Source organism: Pristiophorus japonicus, chromosome 3 (assembly GCF_044704955.1).
Source record: "Pristiophorus japonicus isolate sPriJap1 chromosome 3, sPriJap1.hap1, whole genome shotgun sequence".
Lineage (NCBI taxonomy): Eukaryota > Metazoa > Chordata > Chondrichthyes > Pristiophoridae > Pristiophorus > Pristiophorus japonicus.
Window position 1 is genome coordinate 60,446,875 of NC_091979.1, and position 21,234 is coordinate 60,468,108.

At 45.9% G+C, this 21,234-nt stretch overlaps 1 protein-coding gene across 1 annotated transcript in view; it reads left to right on the plus strand.

The window, feature by feature from the left end:
* LOC139253819 (low-density lipoprotein receptor-related protein 1-like) overlaps positions 1-21,234 on the plus strand; it is a 2,398,725-nt gene that overhangs the window by 2,104,799 nt on the left and 272,692 nt on the right. The window contains exons 62-63 of the mRNA XM_070873585.1: positions 7,119-7,307; positions 9,411-9,559. Coding sequence (XP_070729686.1) covers positions 7,119-7,307; positions 9,411-9,559 — 338 coding nt within the window. The remainder of the gene's footprint in view (positions 1-7,118; positions 7,308-9,410; positions 9,560-21,234) is intronic.

Here is a 21,234-nt window from a genome sequence, read left to right on the forward strand (position 1 = left end):
TGGAAGTAAAACATATTCAGCCTTTTCCCATGCTCATTTGAAATATGTGGCTTGTTTTAAGAAATAGGAAGATTAGTCAGTCATTTGGCCCCTCGAGCCTGCTCTGCCATTCAATAAGATCATGGCTGATCTTCTAGCTCAACACTTTCCCTCACTATCCCCACATACCTTGATTCTCTTAATATCCAAAAATCTATCGATCTCTGTCTTGAATATACTCAGCGACTGAGCCTCTAGGACTAAAGAATTTCAAAGATTCACCACCTTCTGATTGAAGAAATTTCTCCTTGTCTCAGTCCTAAATGGCCGACCTCTTATTCTGAGACTGTGACCCCTGGTTCTAGACTCCCCAGCCAGAGGAATCATCCTCCCTGAATCTACCTTGTCAAGCCCCGCAAAAATTTTGTATGTTTCAATGAGATCACCTCTCATTCTTCTAAACTCGAGAGAACATAGGCCTAGTCTACTCGATCTCTCCTCATTGGACAATTCCCCCCTCACAGGAATCAGTCTGGTGAATCTCTATGGCAAGTATATCCTTCCTTATGTAAGGAGACCAAAACTGTACACAATACTCGAGGGGGCTGAAATTTACCTTCGCCCGAAACGGGTCGCAACTTCCGCTCCTAAAGCGTTTTTTCTGCCGTTTCAGAGGAGGTCACCTCTTTCGGTAAATTTAGCTCTTTGGTGTTTTTTCTGCAGCGGACTGGGTGTTGTTCATAATGGGGGCGGAAGTGGGACTGTAAGTACTCTAGAGGGGCGGAAGTGGAGGTGGAACGGAGTCTCCGCCGCTGTCAATCAGCAGTGGAGCGGAGATGACTTCATGACGAGTGTGCGTCATCACATTCACTTAAAGCAGAGAGAGGCAGCGATTCTTTAGGTTTGGTCCACTGGGCCACCAGGGAGGATTTTGACCGGGTCAGCGGTCTGGCACCCAAGAGGGGGTGCCAGGCTGCCTGCTGGCCTGGCCAAACCCGGGGGCATAATTGTCGGGTCGACCTGGAAGTCAGCCGACAAAAAAAACCAGGCAGCTGCGGCAGTGCACCCTCCATTTGATGGGCCACTGCGTTGCCATGGCTCACAGAGTGAAAGCAAGGTGCACCGACAGAAAAAGCTGTCGCGGACACCGCACGGCGGGTTAAAGATTTTTGAAGCTAAATTTCATGGAAGATGCGATGGAGACATAGGAGATCGGTAGTACGCCCTTTGATGATGCACTTAGGACGGTTGGCAGCAGTGGGGCAGAAGTGGGGATCACCAGAAAAATCCACAAGCTGAATTTCACTGGCACGGCCACTGGACCAGAAGCCGGCGGCCACTCGACTCTGACGCCTGACCGCCGGTTTCTGCCGGTAAGTGGCCTTTTAGGGGAGCTGAATTTCAGCCCCGAGGTGTGGTCTCACCGGGGCCCTATATAATTGCAATAAGACATCTTTACTCTTATGCTTGAATCCTTTTGTAATAAAGGCCAACATACCATTTGCTTTCTTAATTGCTTGCTGTCCCTGCATGATAACTTTCAGTGATTCGTGTACAAGGACACGCATGTCCCTATGAACACCAACATTTCACAATCTCTCACCATTTAAAAAATACTATGCGTTTCTATTTTTCCTACCAAAGTGGATGGGCCCGAAATTCACCTGAAGTGACGGCTACCTCGGAGTTTGGACGGTCGATCGAAAAAGTCGATCGGCCGCCACGGTCGGGTACTTTACCCTCCCCGAGCCAAATTCAGCTCGGGTAAGATTTCAACAGTGTTCACTTCTGCTGGAAATGGCGCGGTGAAGCTGCTGTAAAGGAATGTTTCCAGTGGTGAGCTCTGCAGCGTGTGGGCCACTGAAAGGGACAACCACAGCAAAAGGTAGGACTTTTCCCGGCAGTGCCCCCGCGAGGTTTTTGATGCGGTGCTCGAACATGACACCGCTGGGGCCCTTTGGTAGGTAAATAGTTTTATTATTTATTCTTGTTTTTATTTCATTTTCCAGCATGCATCCGCAGTACTTATCTTTTCATATAATTTTATTAATTATTCCTGTTTTTATTTCATTTTCCAGCATGCGTCCGCAGTACTTATCTTTTCATATAGTTTTATTAATTGTTTTGGTTCCATTCAACTTGCTGAGTGCTGTTCAGAGGCTTGTACATACCCCTGTACTTTGTAAAACTTTCAGGTCTGACTCTTTAGTGGAGTCCTGTGGGCTGCAGAGACCTGCTTGGCAGTGTTCACCCTGAGGATGGGAGGAGTGTTGGGAGGGCGACTTGGTCAGAAGCAGGGCGGCATGCAGGAGAAGGTGTCGCCATCAGCACTGTGCAGGCAGGCAGCAGGCAAGGGAGGCAGCAGCCATGATTCATTCATTCTGTGCCAGACCAGTGTGCCTGCCGTCTTCACTGGCCCGAATCAGGATTGCAGTTGGCTGCTTGGGGACAAGGGATATCCCCTGTCCACTTGGCAGCTCACTCCTCTGTGGAACCAGGATAGCGCCAGAGCATGCATACAATGACGCTCATTGTGCATCATCGAGCAGTGCATAGGCATCCTTAAGCTGAGATTCCGGGGCCTGGACCGCTCTGGTGGCACCTTGCAGTACTCTCCTCAACGGGTCTCCATAATCGTCATGGTCTGCTACACGCTGCATAACCTGGCCATCATGAGGGGACAGCCACTGGAGGTCGAGCCAGCAGTATAACTGAGGAGGAGGAGGAATAGGAGGAGGCGCAGGATGTATAACTTGGTCCCCTCATCCAAATCATTGATATTGATTGTGAATAGCTGATCGTTGCCACTAGTTGCAGTCTGACCACCCGAAAATGACCCATTTATTCCTACTCTCTGTTTTCTGTTCTTTTTAACAATCCTCAATCCATGCGACTATATTACCCCCCCTAATCCCATGAGCCTTAATTTTGTTTAATAACCTCTGGTGTGGCACCTTATCAAATGCCTTCTGAAAATTCAAATACACCAAATCCACTGGTTCCCCCTTATCTATTCTGCGAGTTACAATCTCAAAAAAGATTTCCCTTTTATAAATCTGTGCTGACTCTGCCCAATCCTATTATTATTTTCAAAGTGCCCTGTTGCCACGTTCTTAATAATAGTTTCCAGCATTTTCCCTACTATAGATGTCAGGCTAACTGGTCTGTAGCACCCTATTTTCTCGCTTAAATAGCGGGGTTACATTTGCTACCTTCCAATCCGCAGGAACCATTCTAGAATCTATGGAAGTTTGGAAGATGACAACCAATGCATCCATTATTTCTATACCCACCTTTTTCAAAACCCTAGGATGTAGGCCATCAGGTCCTGGGGATTTATCGACTTTCGGTCCCATTAATTTCTCCAGTACAGTTGGACCTCTCTGGTCCAGCACCCTTGGTACCTGACTGGTGCCAGACCAGAGAATTTTCCGAACCATGGGAGGTGGCGGCAAAGCACCTCCCAGCCATTTGCACAATGATGGCGGCAGCTGCCGCTGATCCCAGGTCCTTAACTATTGGTCGGATACCCTGTCCAGTAAATACACATGGCCACTTTGCCGGAGCAAATCGCTTCCCCAAGCGGGAAACCTTCAACCACAGGCCCGATAAGGTGACCAAATCCGATCTCATCGAACTTCCAGAAAGGGGAGGATTTTGGCACTCCCGGCTTCCCAGCTTGAACTCAGGTCTGTCGGACGACTTCGGAACCCCTTTCTGGGCTTAATCAGGTTGTATGCGGTCCCTCGCGCAAGGGAGCCTAAGCTCCTGCCTCTGCCAGGCTTCAAGCTGCCGTTTTTAAAGCCCAACCAAAAACACGAAAAATGGAAAAAAATACCTGCCTGAAAAGGGTTAACAATTGCAGAATCCTTCAAAATCCTCCAGAATCACCTACCTATCCAACCAATTCGACATCTAGAATTACGACCAAAAGCGCTCGACTGTACCTTTACCTAATGCTGGACCAGGGATGTTTCTGGACTTAAGAATCACAGACTGGAGAGGTACAACCTGTACTATTTCTTTTACTGATACTCATTTCTTCAGTTCCTCATTATCGCAAGTTCCTTGATTCTCCAATATTTCCGGGAGCTTTTTTGCTTCTTCTTCTGTGAAGACAGACATAAAGTATTTGCCATTTCATTATTCCCCATTATAATTTCTCCTGTCTCAGCCTGTAAGGGACCTACATTTACTTTTGCTAAACTTTTCCTTTTTACATACTTATAGAAGCTTTTATTGTCTGTTTTTATATCTCTCGCTAGCTTACACTCATATCCTAGTTTCCCTTTCCTAATCAATTTCTTGGTGCTCCTTTGCTGAATTCTAAGATCCTTTCAATCCTCAGGCTTACTGCACTTTTTGACAACATTATAAGCCTCTTCCTTTGATCTGATGCTATTTTTAACTTCTCTTGTTAGCCACAGTTGGATCACTTTTCCTGTGGGGTTTTTGTGCCTTAAAGGAAAGTATATTTGTCCTCCACACTATTATTGCACTATTATTTACAGTCAGTGAGGATAATTGCTTTTGTTGGACATTCCTTTTGCAGTTTCTGGTTCTCAGGGAATATCTTCTGTGGTAGTCGGTCATTGGAAGATAAGACAGGTTACGTCAGGTGACTCCTCAGAGCCCTGTGATACAGCAGTAGAAGTGAGATAGGGTTGTGACTGGAGTTTATATAGCAGGGTCAGGCAGGAATTTAGTAATGGAAGATTTGTCACCTGAATTTTAGTTTTATTCGTGTTGTGGTGAAGTTCAGGAGATAAAACATGGATTTAAAGTGAGCTGCTGAATTGAATTTTTGATTCTAGCTTTTTAAAATGATTATTTTCAAAGAAAAAGTCACTTGAGATGACTCGCCATTTTTTCCTTCACTTCTCGGGTAAAAGCTCATTGAACCCTTGTTGCCCCATCCAAGATGTTGACAAACCCATTTTCTATAACTCTACTGAAACATGGTGGATGCCCCAATTTGTTATACTATTTCAGGATAGTTCTTCACAGGACCTTATACGGTTGCTGTTTGAAGATGCCATTGGTGTTTTAAAATTGAATCTTTCAACTTGTGAGGATGTAATCTAATCAATATAGATAAAAATGGGAAAAAAACAACACAAATCATGAAAATTGCAGTAAAAATAAAAAATGCTGAAGATTCAAAACAGGTTCATCAGAATCATAAAACGAAAGCTGGTTTAATCGTTCTGATCTGGGATGTAAACCAAAAGATTAGCCAATTTTTTCTTTTCAGATGCTGACGAGTCTACTGTGTTTTAGCTTTTTATTCCATTCAGTATGTTCTCTTGCCTTTATCGAATAAAAATCATAATCCATTTGTTGATAAATAACAGAAAATTATCTCTGTTGTAAAGGCAGCAAATGTACAAATATAAGATACTCTGTAGAGAAATGTGGAATTCAACACTTTTTAAATTTATTCTAATTTATAAGAGAACGTCATCAAGATCAGAATAAAATATATTCTGTATTCTGCAGCTGTCTACTGCACTTACAACGTAGTTTTGAATCAGTATTGGGTACTTATAAGCAATTAAAATGTTAGATTTGAAGGAGTGCTCAAGTCTTTCTTTCTTGATATTGCAATGTGGAATTAAAATTCATCCTCGGTCGGTGATTGATTGCTGCAACATGTTCTATTCAGAACTAAGATGGCCCTGTGAATTCCGTATCCTCATTAAGTGGATTTTCAAGTTGCTGACCAAAGAGGTTCTGAAAGTGAAGGCAGACTTTTTTTAACTGTATAGCCAGACTCATGTTGGATATCTGCCTAGAGGCATGATCTAAGAGGCAGTATAGGCTGAATGTTTGAATTCTATTATTGATTAGTCTGTTAATTGAAAGTCAGCATAGAAGGATTTTGGACTTGATGGAACAAATTTGTACCAGTTTATTAACAGCTGCCAATATTACTGAGTGATAAAAGCACACGACTATTCATTAGAGGTCAAAATAGGGAAAGGAAGTACGTGCAAAATAATTCTCTCTTGTTTTCCCCCACCCCCTGCCAGTTGTCATTATTGAAATGAAATACATATTCACATTTTTGTATAAATCGCCTGATGGCTTAGTGGATAAATGCATCACCCATGTGGTACTCAACCCTGCTGCTATTCCTAATCTGTGCTGAGTTAGCTGATCACAGCTGGGGTGCTTTAATTGGCTTCTGCATCCCTCCACAAAGGAATGGAAAAAACTCAGCCCAGCCTCCCACTCCTGTGTGCTGCTCAAAGCCCTCTGTTGAGCATTGAGTGATGACACTATTGGGCTTGGTTCTGATGGTCTATACTGTCAGATAATCTTCTGACATGCAGACATACAGAATGACCACTTAGGTAAGGGGCTGCCTACATCTACGGAACTGTACCCAAGCAAACCTTAGCACCTTAAGAAGAGAGGGGTAAAAATAGGGAAAGTTGATCTACACAGAGTGCACTCTCTATCTGTACATCTGTGCTAATCTATTTTTTGTTATAAATTCTAAGGGCCCGAATTTGGTCAAGCCCAAGTGCCACCCGTTTTTCGGCAGTCCCCGGGCGGAGCATGATTTTTTTACCGCCCTGTATCGCTGGGGCCGAGTAGGCGGAAGATTCATCCCGCTTTTCTCGGCTGTAGCGGGAGTGGAGTGCAGCATGGGCGGGCGGTGTGCATACCGCCCCGCATTATATCACTTATGAATCTTCTGTCGAGCAGTATGTCGGTGGTATGTACCCGTTTTTTGATGAAACTTGTATTTTTTGGAGGTAGTGGGCGGTATGTCAATGAATTTCGGACCCAAAGAATTTTAGCTGGATTTAATAGGATTCCAGTTCAAAGTATTTCCTTTCCAAATGAATTTGTTATTTCATGTTAAAGAATGCCAAAACAGTCTCTTATAAGCAAGAATATTCATTTTCTGTCAGGTGTTGGACCAAATGAAACCTCAAGTTAACAGATTTCATGCTTTGTTCTGTGTTCTTTTAAATGGTAATGGAGAACCCTGGGGAGCTGGCATATTGTCACAGCAATTATTCATAAAAAGTTATGTGCTAGTTGTATCTGATGGCTCATGCAATATTGAATGCTGTGGCTGGCAGTCTTCCAAGGTAGTGCATTACTCTAACCATATCCCGTTACAGTTCATAATCAAGATATCCCGCACGTATTAGCAGTAACATTATTTGAAGACTACATCTACTGGACAGATTGGAAAACTAAGTCGGTCAGCCGTGCTCACAAAACCACAGGCTTGAACAAGATGTCACTAATCAGCTCCTGGCATCAGATAATGGATATCCATGTGTATCATCCCCACAGACAGCCAGATGGTAATTTCTCACGACATGCTATATATTTTCAAAAGTTAACATATAAATCACTTGTTTAATTGGATAATTTGTATAATTATGGGTAGGAAGTAATTTCACTGTTTATCTTTTGTAAAAAAACATCAAGTTGGAAGAAGGAAACATTATCACCGTGCATAAAGATGAAGTCTATAAGCTAATCATTTCAGAACAGTGTATATTTTGCATTATACTTGCTAGCCTTGCATGAACTCAGCTCATCAACCCCACAGGTGCCTACAGACAGCTAAAGCTAAGTTAATTTACCTACAGCGGTTACATCACATGTACTGACTCATATGCTGCTGAACAAACAGGAACTTTGTGGAGTTCGCATGAATGCTTACAGGTTTAGAATCAAACACTCAATTTTATCTGACTTCACTAGAATTTGCTAACAATGCCTTTAAGCCTTTCATTTCATAACTGTGGATGTGTGCACTTGGCATTTGCTCACACTCCACAACAGCCACTCATTTGCTCTTCCGAAGATATGTGAGAATTTCACGAGATGGTTGGCATTCACTTACAATATGCAGACTCGATTTCAAGCATCTAAAGAGTCATAGACCACAAGCCAACTATTCTTATTAGTACAGCTGTACACAGCTAGTTATTCTGCCTCCAAATATACAAAAAACTCAGCCAAAAGGTCCTATGAATTTATAATCTGACATTTATAAGGAAATGTACATAAGGATAATGTTACAGTTCTGCAGAGTGACGAGATAATGAGGGTTCAAAGATTGAATCTATTTGATGAGAGTTCAGGAACACAAAAGGAGCTATTACATTGCTGGGTGTTTACTATAATAGTAACAACAAGACAGTGGAGTAAATATGTCGGCAAATTTCAGAGAAATGTAAAAATAATAAGAGCCTAATTAACCTAGTACAGTCTGGGGAAAAAACAGTGTAAAGGGCAAGGAGAACTTTGGCCTCTTGCGCATTCCCACTTTTAATCGCTCCACCATTGGTGGGTGTGCCTTCAGCTGCCAAGGCTCTAAGCTCTGGAATGTCCTCCCTAAACCTTTCTACCTCTCTGTGCTCCTTTAAGATTCTCCTTAAAACCTCCTTTGACCAAGCTTTTGATCACCTGCCCTAATTTCTCTTTAGGTGCCTCGGCGTCAAATTTTGTTTGATAACCCTCCTGCGAAGCACCTTGGGACATTTTACTACATTAAAAAATGCTATATAAGTGCAAAGTTGTTGTTTTTAACCATATATTTCTCGTCCAATGAGGCAGGAAGCAGCGCTGGATCTAGTTCTGGTGAATGAAGTCGGGCAAGTAGAGTGTGTTTCAGTGGGAAAACATCTGGGTAATGGTGATTATGATATCATTAGGCTTAAAGTAGTTACGGAAACTGACAAAAAAAATCAAAAGGTGAAAATACCCAACTGGAATAGAGACAATCTCAGTGATTTGAGAAGGGATTTAGCACAGTTGGACTGGAAACAAAGATTGACTAAGAAAACAGTAAATGCAGTGGTTTTGAGGTGGGGATAGTTCGGCTACTAACCAAGCATATTTTCATAAGGAGCAACTGTATGACATTCAAAGCTAGAGCTCCCTCAATCACAAAGGAAATAGAGGTTAAAATAAACAGAAAAAGGAGACTTATGACAAATGACAGGTACAGAATAAAATCTAAAACCAGGCAGAATACAGAGAGTGCATGAGGAAATTGAAAAAAAAGATATCAGAAGGGAAAAGAGAGAATATAAGAAAAGATTAGCAGGTAATATAAATATAAGAGGGGCCATATAATCTAAATCTGACCAGCTGCTTGCAGATGAGACCCAGAAGATAAAATTACCCCAAGTCTCAAACATAAGCCTCATGTGTGTTTTGCATTTGCTCCATCCACCCGAAACCCGCAGAGGGTTAATCACAACATCTGAGTTTTATAGCATGGTTTCATTCATGTCTGTATAAGCTTTAAATAGGGTTACATTTTTCTGATCTTATTAATTTTGGACCTGGTCAACATTTTTCAATTTTAATTATTTGCATATAACGTAATTTTACTGTACTTCAGATGAAAAGCATATCTGTCATACAATGTATTTTATTTTCTGTCTCAGTGCCTGGTCACCCATGCAAAATTTATAATGGAGGTTGTAGCAACCTTTGTTTGCTGTCTCCTGGAGGAGGATACAAGTGTGGCTGTCCCACCAACTTCTACCTTGCTGCTGATGGCAAGATTTGTCTTTCCAACTGCACCGCAAGCCAGGTATTGTATGCATGTGATATTCTCAGTCTTTATAAATACATACCATGTAAATGCACTAATCTCACTGGGCAAATATTCTGTCTCCTTGTAACTACCCTGTGAGACACTTTAAAATCCTGTACACAGAAATTGCACAATGACAGTAATACAGCGGTGCCTGTGTCACTGACCATGTCTAAACATGTTGGTGCTCCAACTGTAATGTCTGCCGCAGGATGAACTTATGGCCAAAACTGTTCACATTTGTACCGACTATCTACAAATTCCCAATGTCAGCCATAAGAACGTAAGTAGTAGGAGCAGGAGTAGGCCATTTGGCCCTTCAAGCCTGCTCTGCCATTCAATAAGATCATGGCTGATCTTCTATCTCAACTCCACCTTCATAGAAACATAGATACATAGAAAATAGGTGCAGGAGTAGGCCATTCGGCCCTTTGAGCCTGCACAACCATTCAATATGATCATGGCTGATCATGCAACTTCAGTACCCCACTCCTGCCTTCTCTCCATAATCCCTGATCCCTTTAGCTGTAAAGGCCACATCTAACCCCCTTTTGAATATATCCAACGAACTGGACTCAACAACTTTCTGTGGTGGAGAATTGCATAGGTTCACAATTCTCTAGGTGAAAAAGTTTCTCCTCATCTCAGTCCTATATGGCTTACCCTTTATCCTTAGACTTGTGACCCCTGGTTTTGGACTTCCCCAACATTGGGAACATTCTTCCTGCATCTAACCTGTCCAATCCCATCAGAATTTTATATGCTTCTATGACATCCCCTCTCATTCTTCTAAATTCCAGTGAATATAAGCCGAGTCGATCCAGTCTTTTTTCATATGCCATCCTGCCATCCCGGGAATCAGTCTGGCGAACCTTCGCTGCACTCCCTCAATAGCAAGAATGTCTTTCCTCAGATTAGGAGACCAAAACTGCACACAATACTCAAGATGTGGTCTCACCAAGGCCCTGTACAACTGCAGCAAGACCTCCCTGCTGCTATATTCAAATCCTCTCGCTATGAAGGCCAACATGCCATTTACTTTCTTAACTGCCTGCTGTACCTGCAATGCCTACTTTCAATGACTGATGTACCATGACACCCAGGTCTCGTTGCACCTCCCCTTTTACTAATCTGTCACTATTCAGGTAATAATCTGCCTTCCTGTTTTGGCCACCAAAGTGGATAACCTCGCACTTTTCCACATTATACTGCATCTGCCATGCATTTTCCCACTCACCTAACCAGTCCAAGTCACCTTGCAGCCTCCTCACAGCTCACATTGCCACTCAGCTTAGTGTCATCTGCAAACTTGGAGATATTACATTCAATTCCTTCATCTAAATCATGAATATATATTGCCTTCCTGCACTATCCCCATATCCCTTGGTTCCCTTAGTATCCAAATATTTAATTAAGTCTGGTTGTAAACTGATTGTTCTTTATCGTTGAGGCAACCCTCGTAAAAGTTTGTTCAATCTGGCTTGGTTCTAAAAAGTAATACTCCTTTTGTTTGGACATCGCTGGGACTTCCATTCAATGTGACCTCTCTCCCATCCCCTCAACCCCTGCTCCCACGTTGTATAAAGACCCAGATCTGGTTGATAATTCCATCTGTTTCCATCCCTCAGTTTTCCCACCTAAGCTCCCAGCCTCGATTTTATTTGACCACCAGAACAAAGCCCTGCAGTTTTTATTGAATCTTAGGAGAGATAAGTGTGAATTTGAACTCTTTTAAGTGCCTAGTTATTGTCTTTTTTTAATCTACCTTATCTATTTCTCTTTGAGTTGAATCCTCAGGTGTGAGTTTGGCTGGGGCTGTAACATCAGGACACAAATCTTTTAACTTAGCTGGCAAAGTTGCCCATGTTCTGAAAGTTATTCTTGTGTTCGTTAGGCCTAGTCTGTAAAGGAATAAATACCTTAGATTCGTGGCCAAAGCATTGTATGAGTGGGAGTGCTGGGGCATGTATCAGTACATCAGACTCTGGCCTCATATAAAATTTAGAGCTCAAACCTTAGTACTCTACCTTGAGCAGAGACCTCATGCCTAACACCTTTTTGGACCCTGTTGTTATTCCGCCCTATATATATTTTTTTTTTTAATAATTCATAGCACTAACTGGGAGATGTATTTATTTTATTATACAGCAAGCTGTGTATTCTAGAGCCTGCTAAAGGTAGTTACCTCCTATCTTCTGGCTGATCTTGCAGAGGGTGTACAAGACCTTTATCCAGACATTGTCCAGTTCAATCAAATAAAATAAAATAAATCAAACTAAAGAACAATTCATTTTGCAGAAGGTCAGAGTGCTAGAAATGTCCTATAATAAACAGCAACTACTCTATTCAGATCCATTATAAGGATTGTGCATACCTGACCCAGGATTTTAACGAAGAAAAAGACATGTTTGCCATTGTTGATTCAAAGGTGTAAGCAGTGCAGGAAGTGCGATCGTTCATTTTTTGTTGAAGATGGACACGACAATTGTTCAAGTTGTCTCCTCCAATTCATAAGATCCATCCACTTGCCAAATTTATACTGGTATGCCTAATCAAAACTCTGCAGCCCAAAATGAACAAAATGGCAGCCATAACACAAAGTAAAAGCTCTAAGAAACATTCTAAGAAATTTAAAAAGCCCAATAACATTGTGATGGATCTTTACAGCCAGGATCAGTTTACTGTTTATCTCTGCCCTTCCCTGGAAAAGCTGAGATCTTACGGATTTCTGTTAGTCTAAATCATCAAGAGGCAATTGGGTTGCTTCAGTCTGACCAATCTAAGGTTGGAAAGGACTTCAGGCTCAGGTCCTTGGGTTTACCAGTGTCCTTGATCAAACCTCCAAATATCCCAAGCCTTTTATGTTCAGGCAAACTCACTCTCCTCCACTCTTGATAAAGACTCAAAGGATCAGATTTCACCTCCGGTATTGGTAGAACTTATTGCCTTAAACATACAGGTTCATTTATACAGCAGCTTTTAATTGTAGCCCATCTAGAACTTTCCTCCCAATGACTATTTGTTCCTAATAAAGAAGGAAGAAACTAATGAAATCACTCCCCAAGTAAACATGGGTCACCCATGGGCTCCCGGAATTTATTTCAGTCTCTGTCTCAGAACCTAAGTATTACGGCCAGGCCCTCTTCTTCAATTCAGGGATATATTGGGGGATCTTCAGATCAAGTGGTCTACATTAGCTCCCTTCATGTAAGACACTCCTGTAAGGAATTTAGGAATTGCTAGACGAAAAAAAGACTAGTATCCATCCAATTGGCCCTTTATGATCCTAGTAGTTCCGTATTTCAGATGAGATGTTAAACCGAGACCCCATCTGCCCTCTCAGGTGAACGTAAAAGATCCCATGGCACTATTTCGAAGAAGAGCAGGAGAGTTATCCCCGGTGTCCTGGCCAATATTTATCCCTCAATCAACATAACAAAAAAACAGATTATCTGGTCATTATCACATTGCTGTTAGTGGGAGCTTGCTTGTGTGCAAATTGGCTGCCGCATTTCCTACATTACTACAGTGACTACACTCTAAAAGTACTTCATTGTGTAAGGTGTGGTTTGCAGAGGGTCAGCTTTCCCTTCTGACCTTATATGAGCGGTTCCGAATCGCTCCCACACCCTTGGTTCTAGACACTGGAATTATGAAGGGACTGTGACAGACTTGGACATACAATCGGTTTCAAGGTAGGAAGCAGGTATGGCTTTATTGTGTTTAAAAAGAAGTAAAAGGCACACCTTTAATAACACACACAGACCAATACACACTGAAGGGTACAACACATTGAATAAAATGTCAAATTACAGCCTGTGGGGAAAAGAATACAGCTTAAACTCTAAATGGGGTAAAGAGGAGAATGCAGATACATTTACACAAGTTATCCCAGCCTCCCCCCTCCCAATTCTCCTAACTAACTAAGTTATAGCTCTGAGGGTTCAGGGGCTATGCTCACTAATCCCTTTAGACAGTTGCCCGTGAATCGCGGTTTCGGGGTTCGCTGCACTTGGCCTTCTAGACGAACCGTACCCCAGATGGAGGAGAGGACTTCGACTGCGTAGTCTTCGGTTGGGGTGCGTCCGTTGATGCGCTAAGTTGCGTTTTGGATGTATGGGGTAAGTACCCACTTTCTTTGACTAGGAATAGTTTTAGTTAGTCCCTTTTGGTAATTTCTCCCCCGTTGGGTCGTTCAGAAGTAGATTGTAGAGTGGTTGTCAATTTGGTTGCTGACAACCTTCCGTTTCATGGGCCTCGTGCTCGGTCAGTTCCTGATGAGTTCTGGTAGTTTCCTTCATTATTCCATTTCTTCACTGTAGAGCAAGCAGGCTGCTTGTCTGTGTCTGTGTTCCAGTCTGTGCGAGTTCCAGTCTGTGTTCTGCTTCGTTCTGTGTTCTGCTAGTTTTGTGTTCTGCTTCTCTCCTGTGTTCTGCTAGTTTCTGTGTAAAACTGGGGGATAGATATATCCCAAAAAAAGGCTCCGTTATCTCCCATCAAATCTCTTGGGCTCAGTTTGAACTGTTCTGTCCATTGATTTTCAAATGTCTCCTTTGTCAGCAGTAACTCGATTAGGGTGTGAGAATGTGCTCTCACTGGTTTTGCATTGTTTTAGGATTGTCCAGTTTTTCTGACCATGATTTCCATTGTGCTTGATTGGGTAATTCGATTATCTCTTAGGGGGTGAATAGCCTGGGGTCCGTAATGCACAAATTTGCTTCAGACGTTGGCTCCACCTCCTGTATTTGGAAACTCTTTTTCGCAGCCAAAATGTTGTAGAATCTTAAAATTGATATGCTCCTTCCCATAGATGTTTAGGGGATCTCAAGCTTCTGTAATTTAGGTCCATTTTGAATTCCCTTTCCTATGAGTCCAAACACTGGGGGGGGGGGGGGGGGGTCTCCATGAATGCATCCCCTTTTATCTCCCGCAGGCTTCGTCTGCCCCTTTAAACTCATTTTAAAAGCCCAGAAAGAGATTCTTCTCCTCTGTAGGGGAAAGGTACCTGGAATCTTTGCGAGATATTGGTAAATTCTACTTTCCCCCCTGTGATACCATATCACTTATGGTATCATTCTTCGAGGTGAGCAAAGTTCCTGACTCCCAAGAGATAACCTTCCCCGTAAATTAGCTGAACTAATACCCAAAATGCATTACACTTATGCAACATCACCATAGATGCACGCTTTTCCCTTTACAGGTACAAACTTTTTACATTTATACCCTCCCAGCTTGGAGGGGGTTCAATCACTACAATTGCATTTCAGCAGTTACATTTCATTTCAGTTACATTATATTCACCAGCATATGGGCAACTTACAACCACATTACAGAAGGAAAAAAACATAGATTAAAATTAAACAACATCAATTGGTCTCCTGAGGTTTGTCCATCACCCGGTAATGTCTGGATCCTGCCCTTGAGAACTGCTCTCAGGCTGGCTGACACACAAGACAAACTCAAAATAATCACCCAAACATTACTGCAACATTAACCTCAATTCTAAACTTAACCTTAAAATGTAAAATGGTGCAGTCAGCTGCCTGAAACTAAAATTAGAGCTATGTACAACCGCCACCCGTCTCCGAGTGGCTTGGTTAGTCCCTGTCAGGCCCATGCCTTGTGCGGCCTGATAGCCGCCTGGACGCTCGGGTTTCCCCGCAGCAGGTGAGCTGGAGACCCTTGTCTCTGGGACAGCTCGTTGCTTCTACTCCTGTGAGACCCTCACCGCTGGAGGTGCTCCCTACTCTGTGCGGCCTCTGTACTTCTGACCTTCGGTCTTTCCTGTCGGGCTGCCCTTCTCCTAGGGTAGAATCGCTGAGGCTCAGATGCCGGTGACCAGGGTATCTTTGGCCGTGGTGTGCGGAGGGTCCTTCTCAGGGCTTGGGTTACTGGGGGTGCGTCCGAATCCCAAACGATGGGTGGGATAGCCCCTCCAGTAGTGCAATTCACCGCCCCTATAGGCACGGTTTCTGAGCCTGCCACATTCCCTGTGGGCCCTCCACCGTCGGGGGCGGCCAACGGAGGGTCCCTATCCTGAGGACGGTTCACACCTCCCGCCTGCCCTCTGTGCTTGGCTGACCCTGGGTTGTACAGCTTGCACTGGTTGATGTGGAACCACTTAGTACGGCGGGGCAGCTTTATGGCATCGGGCTTGCCTTGTCCACAATGCTGTATGGCCCCATATATAGTGCTTCAAAATCCCGGCACGAGCATAGTTCCTCACCATGACCTGGTCCCCTATCTTCCATTCGTGGTGTTTGCTGGGTTCTAGCAGCAATCGGTTCCCCTGATGCTGTCTGCCCATGTTACTAGCAGCCTGCCAGTGAATCTGTTTGAGGTGTTCAAACAGGTTCCTGACAAACCGGTCCCGGTTCAGCTCTCTGAGCTGACCTTCTGTGAGCACCGGGGCTAGGACATGGGTGGGGGTCCGCATGATCTGGCTAGCTCGTATGGAGAATACCTGGTGCTCTTTGACTGGCTGGCTCGGATCTCCATTAGGACCAACGGTAAGACCTCCACCCACTTTTGGGGTGAGTCTCCCGTTTCCTTCGGCAGCCTTTCTTGAATGGTGCAGTTTAAACGCTCCAAAATACCAGGTGACTGTGGATTGTGGGCAACGTGCCATTTCCCCTCAATGCCGAGCACCTTAAGGGTTGCCTGCATTACCTGCCTGGTGAAATGGCTCCCCTGGTCCGACTCCACATACTGTGGGTGTCCCCACTGGGAGAACACTTCCCTCACTAGAATCTTAGCTGTCCCTAGTGCGGTGGCTGTTCAGCAGGGGAAGGCTTCAACCCATTTTGAGAACGTGTCCACCAGGACTAGGCAGTATTTGTAACCTCCCAGGGCAGTGGGTAGGGGCCCGATGTAGTCAATTTGGATTGACTGCCATGGTCCCTCTACCCTCCTGACGTGTCCTAGGGACACCTTCCTTTTCTGGGGGTCAGGGTTGTTCGCAGCTCATACCAGGCAGTTCGCACAGAACTCGCGGACGTCCTCCCTGAGTCCCGGCCACCATCCTGCCTGTTCCACCCGTTGCCAGGTGGTCTCAGGCCCGGGGTGTCCCGCTCCTGGACCCTCATGGGCCAGTTTTAGGAATTCTCTCTGTTGCTGCTGCGGCACGACCCATTGTCCCTCTTTAAACAGCATGCCTTCCTTAACGGTAATGGCTGCTGTGCCGTACGGACCTTCTACTCTCTCTCCTCTAGCTAGTGCGTTCAGGACAGCTTTCAGGACTGGATCCTGTGCCTGAACTGTTTTTAAGTCCGGGGCCAAAGCTATCCCTGTACTCTCTGCTGCCCTGTTCTTATTCTTGACCGCTGCTATGTGGCCGGTGTCATAGGGGTCCCAGAACTTTCCCATGCGGGCACCTTCTTTAGCCAGTTTGTCAGCCTATTGGTTTCCCTCTGCACGGGGTTCGGTTTTTGAATGGGCCTTCACCTTATGTATGTAGAACTTTCCTTCTTTCCCCACCGCTGTCATGATTTTCTCCAGCAGGGGCTTGATTGCCAGGGGTCTCCCGTCAGCGGACGTGTATCCGCGATGGAACCAGATAGCCAGGTACTCCGTACATGAATTGCAGGTGAACATACTGTCCGAGCAAATCATGTACGGGGTAGGGAATTCCTCGCGGTGGGTCACCACATACATTACGGCAGACAGTTCAGCATGCTGGGCGCTCATGGTGCTGGGGAGCTTGATTGCCAGGGCAATACCTGCTCTTGGGTCATAGACTCCGCACCCAGTGAGTCGTTCGCCAGCAGATACCGTGCTGGACCCGTCCACGTAGATGTCCCGGCCTGTAGAATGTAACCCCACCCAAAGGCCAATGTTTACCTCCCATACCCCTTCTATGGAGCACCTATGGGCTTTCCCTGGGTGGATTAGGTTGGCTGCGAGCCTTGGCTCGCGGGGGCCTTCTACTCTGAGGTCCATCTGGGAGAGGAGCAGGGTCCAGCGAGCAATGCAGGCACTGCTCACCATCCCGTCCTTAATCCTCCTATCTAGGAGCATCTGAGTAGGTGTGTGGTGGATTAGGAGTGTTAGAGGAGACCCTCCTGTGAAGATCAAGGATCTTTTCACTGCCCAATGTGTGGCTAGGAGATGTCTCTCACAGTTGGAGTACCCCTTCTCCACATCTGTGAGGATCCTGGAGGAGTAAACCACCGGTCTCAGCTGGCCGTGCCGCTCTTGAAGCAGCACTGAGCTCAAACTGTCCCCGCTGGCTGCCAGCTCCATCCTACATCTATCGCTCCTAAGGCTGGCGCGGTCTGCAAGTCCTACTTCAGCTGATTGAATGCTGCCTCGCAACCCTCATCCCAGTCCCACTCCACACTCTTGTGTAGGAGCCTGCACAGAGGGGTTGCGGTGGCTGCATAATCCTCAATGAAGTCTCTGCAGTACCCGGTGAGCCCTAGAAAGGATCTTACCCCTGTCACTGTGTTGGGGACTGGTAACTCCTGGTAACTCCTGTACTGCCTCCCTTCTAGCCTTGTCTATGGCCCTTTCCCCAGCGCGCACAGTCAGCCCCAGGAATTTGACTTCCTTCTGGCCGATCTGTGCCTTCTTGGGGTTTACTTTAAACCCTTCTTCTTTTAGCAGCTCCAGCAGCTCAGCCAGCAGTAGGCCATGCTCCTCCCCCTGATTGGTGAACAGGAGCAGGTCATCCACATACTGCACCAACTGCTGGGGTCTGCTAAAGCCCTTTAAACAGTTCACCATGCATTGGTGAAAAATGCTGGACTATTGTGGAAGCCTTGGGGAAGACAGTTCCGCATGTATTGTTGGCCCTTAAAGGTAAAGGCGAACTTGTACTGGTCCTCCCATTTTAAAGGAATGGACCAGAACCCATTTGAAATATCCAGCACCGTGAAAGTGGTCGCGGATGCTGGAATACTCCCTATGAGATCCGCTACGGCTGCTACAGTAGGTGCACAGGCAGGGATATTCTTATTTAGTACTCGATAGTCCACGGTGGCCCTCCATGAGTTGTCCGGTTTTTTAACTGGCCACAGTGGAGAGTTCACATGGGTTGCTATCGGTCTTAACACCCCTTGCTCTACCAGTGATCCCAGCGCCATTGTCAGGTCTGCCTCTGCCTCCCTGGGGAAGTTATATTGCTTTTGTGGTCGGGTCATGGGGTCCCCTTCTATACTAACTTCCACCCCCATTACCCTACCACAGTCATGTTTGTGGGTGGCAAATGCTGCAAGGTGTGCCCGTACATATGCCTGGTACTCCACTGGGGTGTTACTGACCAGTAATTCCAAGTCGTAACCCTCCTTTGGCTTCACGGTACACAATGTTCCCTTGGCCCCCTTTTCTGGGATCACCGCCACCTCACCTTCCCTGTCAGTCACTATGGCTCCCCATAGACAGTGGTTCCTGAGATCCACTAGGATCTGGTGGCAAATGATAAAATCAGCCCCCAGGATCCCTTTTCCCTTCTGCTCCCATTTCATCAGGACACACTTCCATTTGGTTTTGAGTGTCCCTAACTGAATGGTGAGCGGGATGGAAAACGAACCAGTTTGCTCATTGCCTGTAAACCCCACTAGACTGTACGGGACCCCGTTCGATAGAGGTGAGGTAGCCGGGTTATCTGCATATACAAGGGTGCTGGAAGCACCAGTATCTAGCAGGTAGGTCCCTTTCACTTTCTCCACCTCCATCGTAACGCACGATCTCTTCCAGGCATCGTACTCTAGGGAACACAGGTACACAGGCTGCGCTGGCTCTAGTCATGCATCTGGGTGGGTTGGAGCAGAGGGTTTTACCGTACCGGCTACTGGACCGGTTGCGATAGCTACTGCTCCCTGTCCGTTTATGAGTGTCTGTAGGGCGGCTACGAGTGTCTCATATGAGTCGGGTGTTCCTGCCCCGGCCTTACGGGCTGGGGCTGAAATAGCCTTTCCCTTAGTCCCTTTCCATGGGTTCCTACAGTCCTTCCTCCAGTGCCCACTTTTCCCACACCCAAAACACTCGCCCCCTTTGTGGGGAGGATTCCCACCTTCCTGATGCCACTCTCTCTTGCCTTGGCTGGGTTTAATCTCTTGGACCCTCCCTTTAGAGGAGGGCTCCTCTGTCCCTCTACCGTTCCAGTAAGCCAGTGTCAACTGTCTGACCACTGTCTCCTCGGTGGTTCTGGGATCTCTTGGATCGAACCAGACCTCGGCTTTTGCCTTTACTCCAGGTAAGCTGTTTGCCACCAGGCTGCGGAGCCAGTGAGCCAGCTCGTTAGGGTTCAGGTGGGCCCGGTCAAGAGCCCCACTACAGGCCCTTTCGTAGACTGGCCACAACCTGTCTACGAAAGCCTGTGGAGTCTCCCCATAGAGCTGCACTGTTTTTTCCACTTGGGAGAAAGGACTCCCGTCGTTCATACCCGTGGCCTCTAGAACCTCCTCCTTAACCGTAGCGTACATGTTTCGCCCCTTTCTGCTGTCTGCAGAGAGGGAATGGCACAGCTTGGTGTCTAGCGAGAAGAGCAACAGCTTAGCCTGCTCTGAATCATCGCACCTGTTAATATCCCCTGTGTGTTCCACTTCCAGGAAGTGTACCGAGGGATCCCCCTGTTGGGTGAGCTTACTTAGGTGGCCTATCATAGCCCTCAGTTTTTGGGTGTCGTGGGGGACTATGAAGTTGCTTTCTTGGGGTCCTGCTGCCCCATTGGCATCAGACGGGACAAACTTCTGCTGCCGGACCGGGTGCATTGGCCCTGGTTCCGGCCCTTCTTGTATTGGCTCACCCTCTTCCCCCTGCTGCCAAGCCGAGTTAAAACTCGGGGCTGCCGGTGTTGGTAGTTCGCAATCCTTGCCTGCCCCGCACTCTGGCTGACACCCCTGCTTCCCCGGGCCATTCCTGGGAGCTGCAGGCGGTGACTCAGGGGTTTCTCCTTGCTCTACCAGATATTCCTGGGCTAAACACGGGTTTATCAGGCACACCATGCCTTTAGCCCAGGATAGAGCAAGGTTCAAGCTTTGGATCTGCTGCTGGCAGGGGCCGTGGTCTCCTGCCTCAAAGTCCCTGGTACTGACTACCTTATAGGCTACCTGAATGTCTCTCACCCTCTCCCCGTACTCTTTAACTTGCTTGGCGAGGCGGGAATTCTCTTCCCGCAATGCCAGTTCGCTATTCTTGGCTTCAATAATCTGACACTGTAAAAGGTCCAGTTGGGTTTTGTGCCTTTCTTTAGTGAGCTCTCTACTTTCCTTTAACTGTCCCACCTCTGTCCACAGCCTGTCCCTGACTGTGGCCCTTGCGCTGGACCTCTCTTCTGCCTGTCTCAATACTCCCTTTAATTTCTCATTCTCCTCATCTAGAAGCCGGATCTGTTGCTGAAGGCAAATTAGTCAAATGGCCTTCTCTATCGACCTTTTATGGTCCTTGCTCCTGGTCCATTGAGCTGCAGCATCTTCTGGACGCTCGGCATACAATAGATCGAGTACCCACTCCTTAGCCAGATTTACCCTCTTAAACACATACGAGGAAATCCCCTCTTCCATTTTGCTTTGTTTCCTGAAACCAGTCTCTCTCTTATCAGGTCCCTTGTACCAGTGTCCCATCTGGGTCGCCATTATGTAAGGGGTGGTTTGCAGGGGGTCAGCTTTCCCTTCTGACCTTATATGAGCGGTTCCGAATCGCTCCCACACCCTTGGTTCTAGACACTGGAA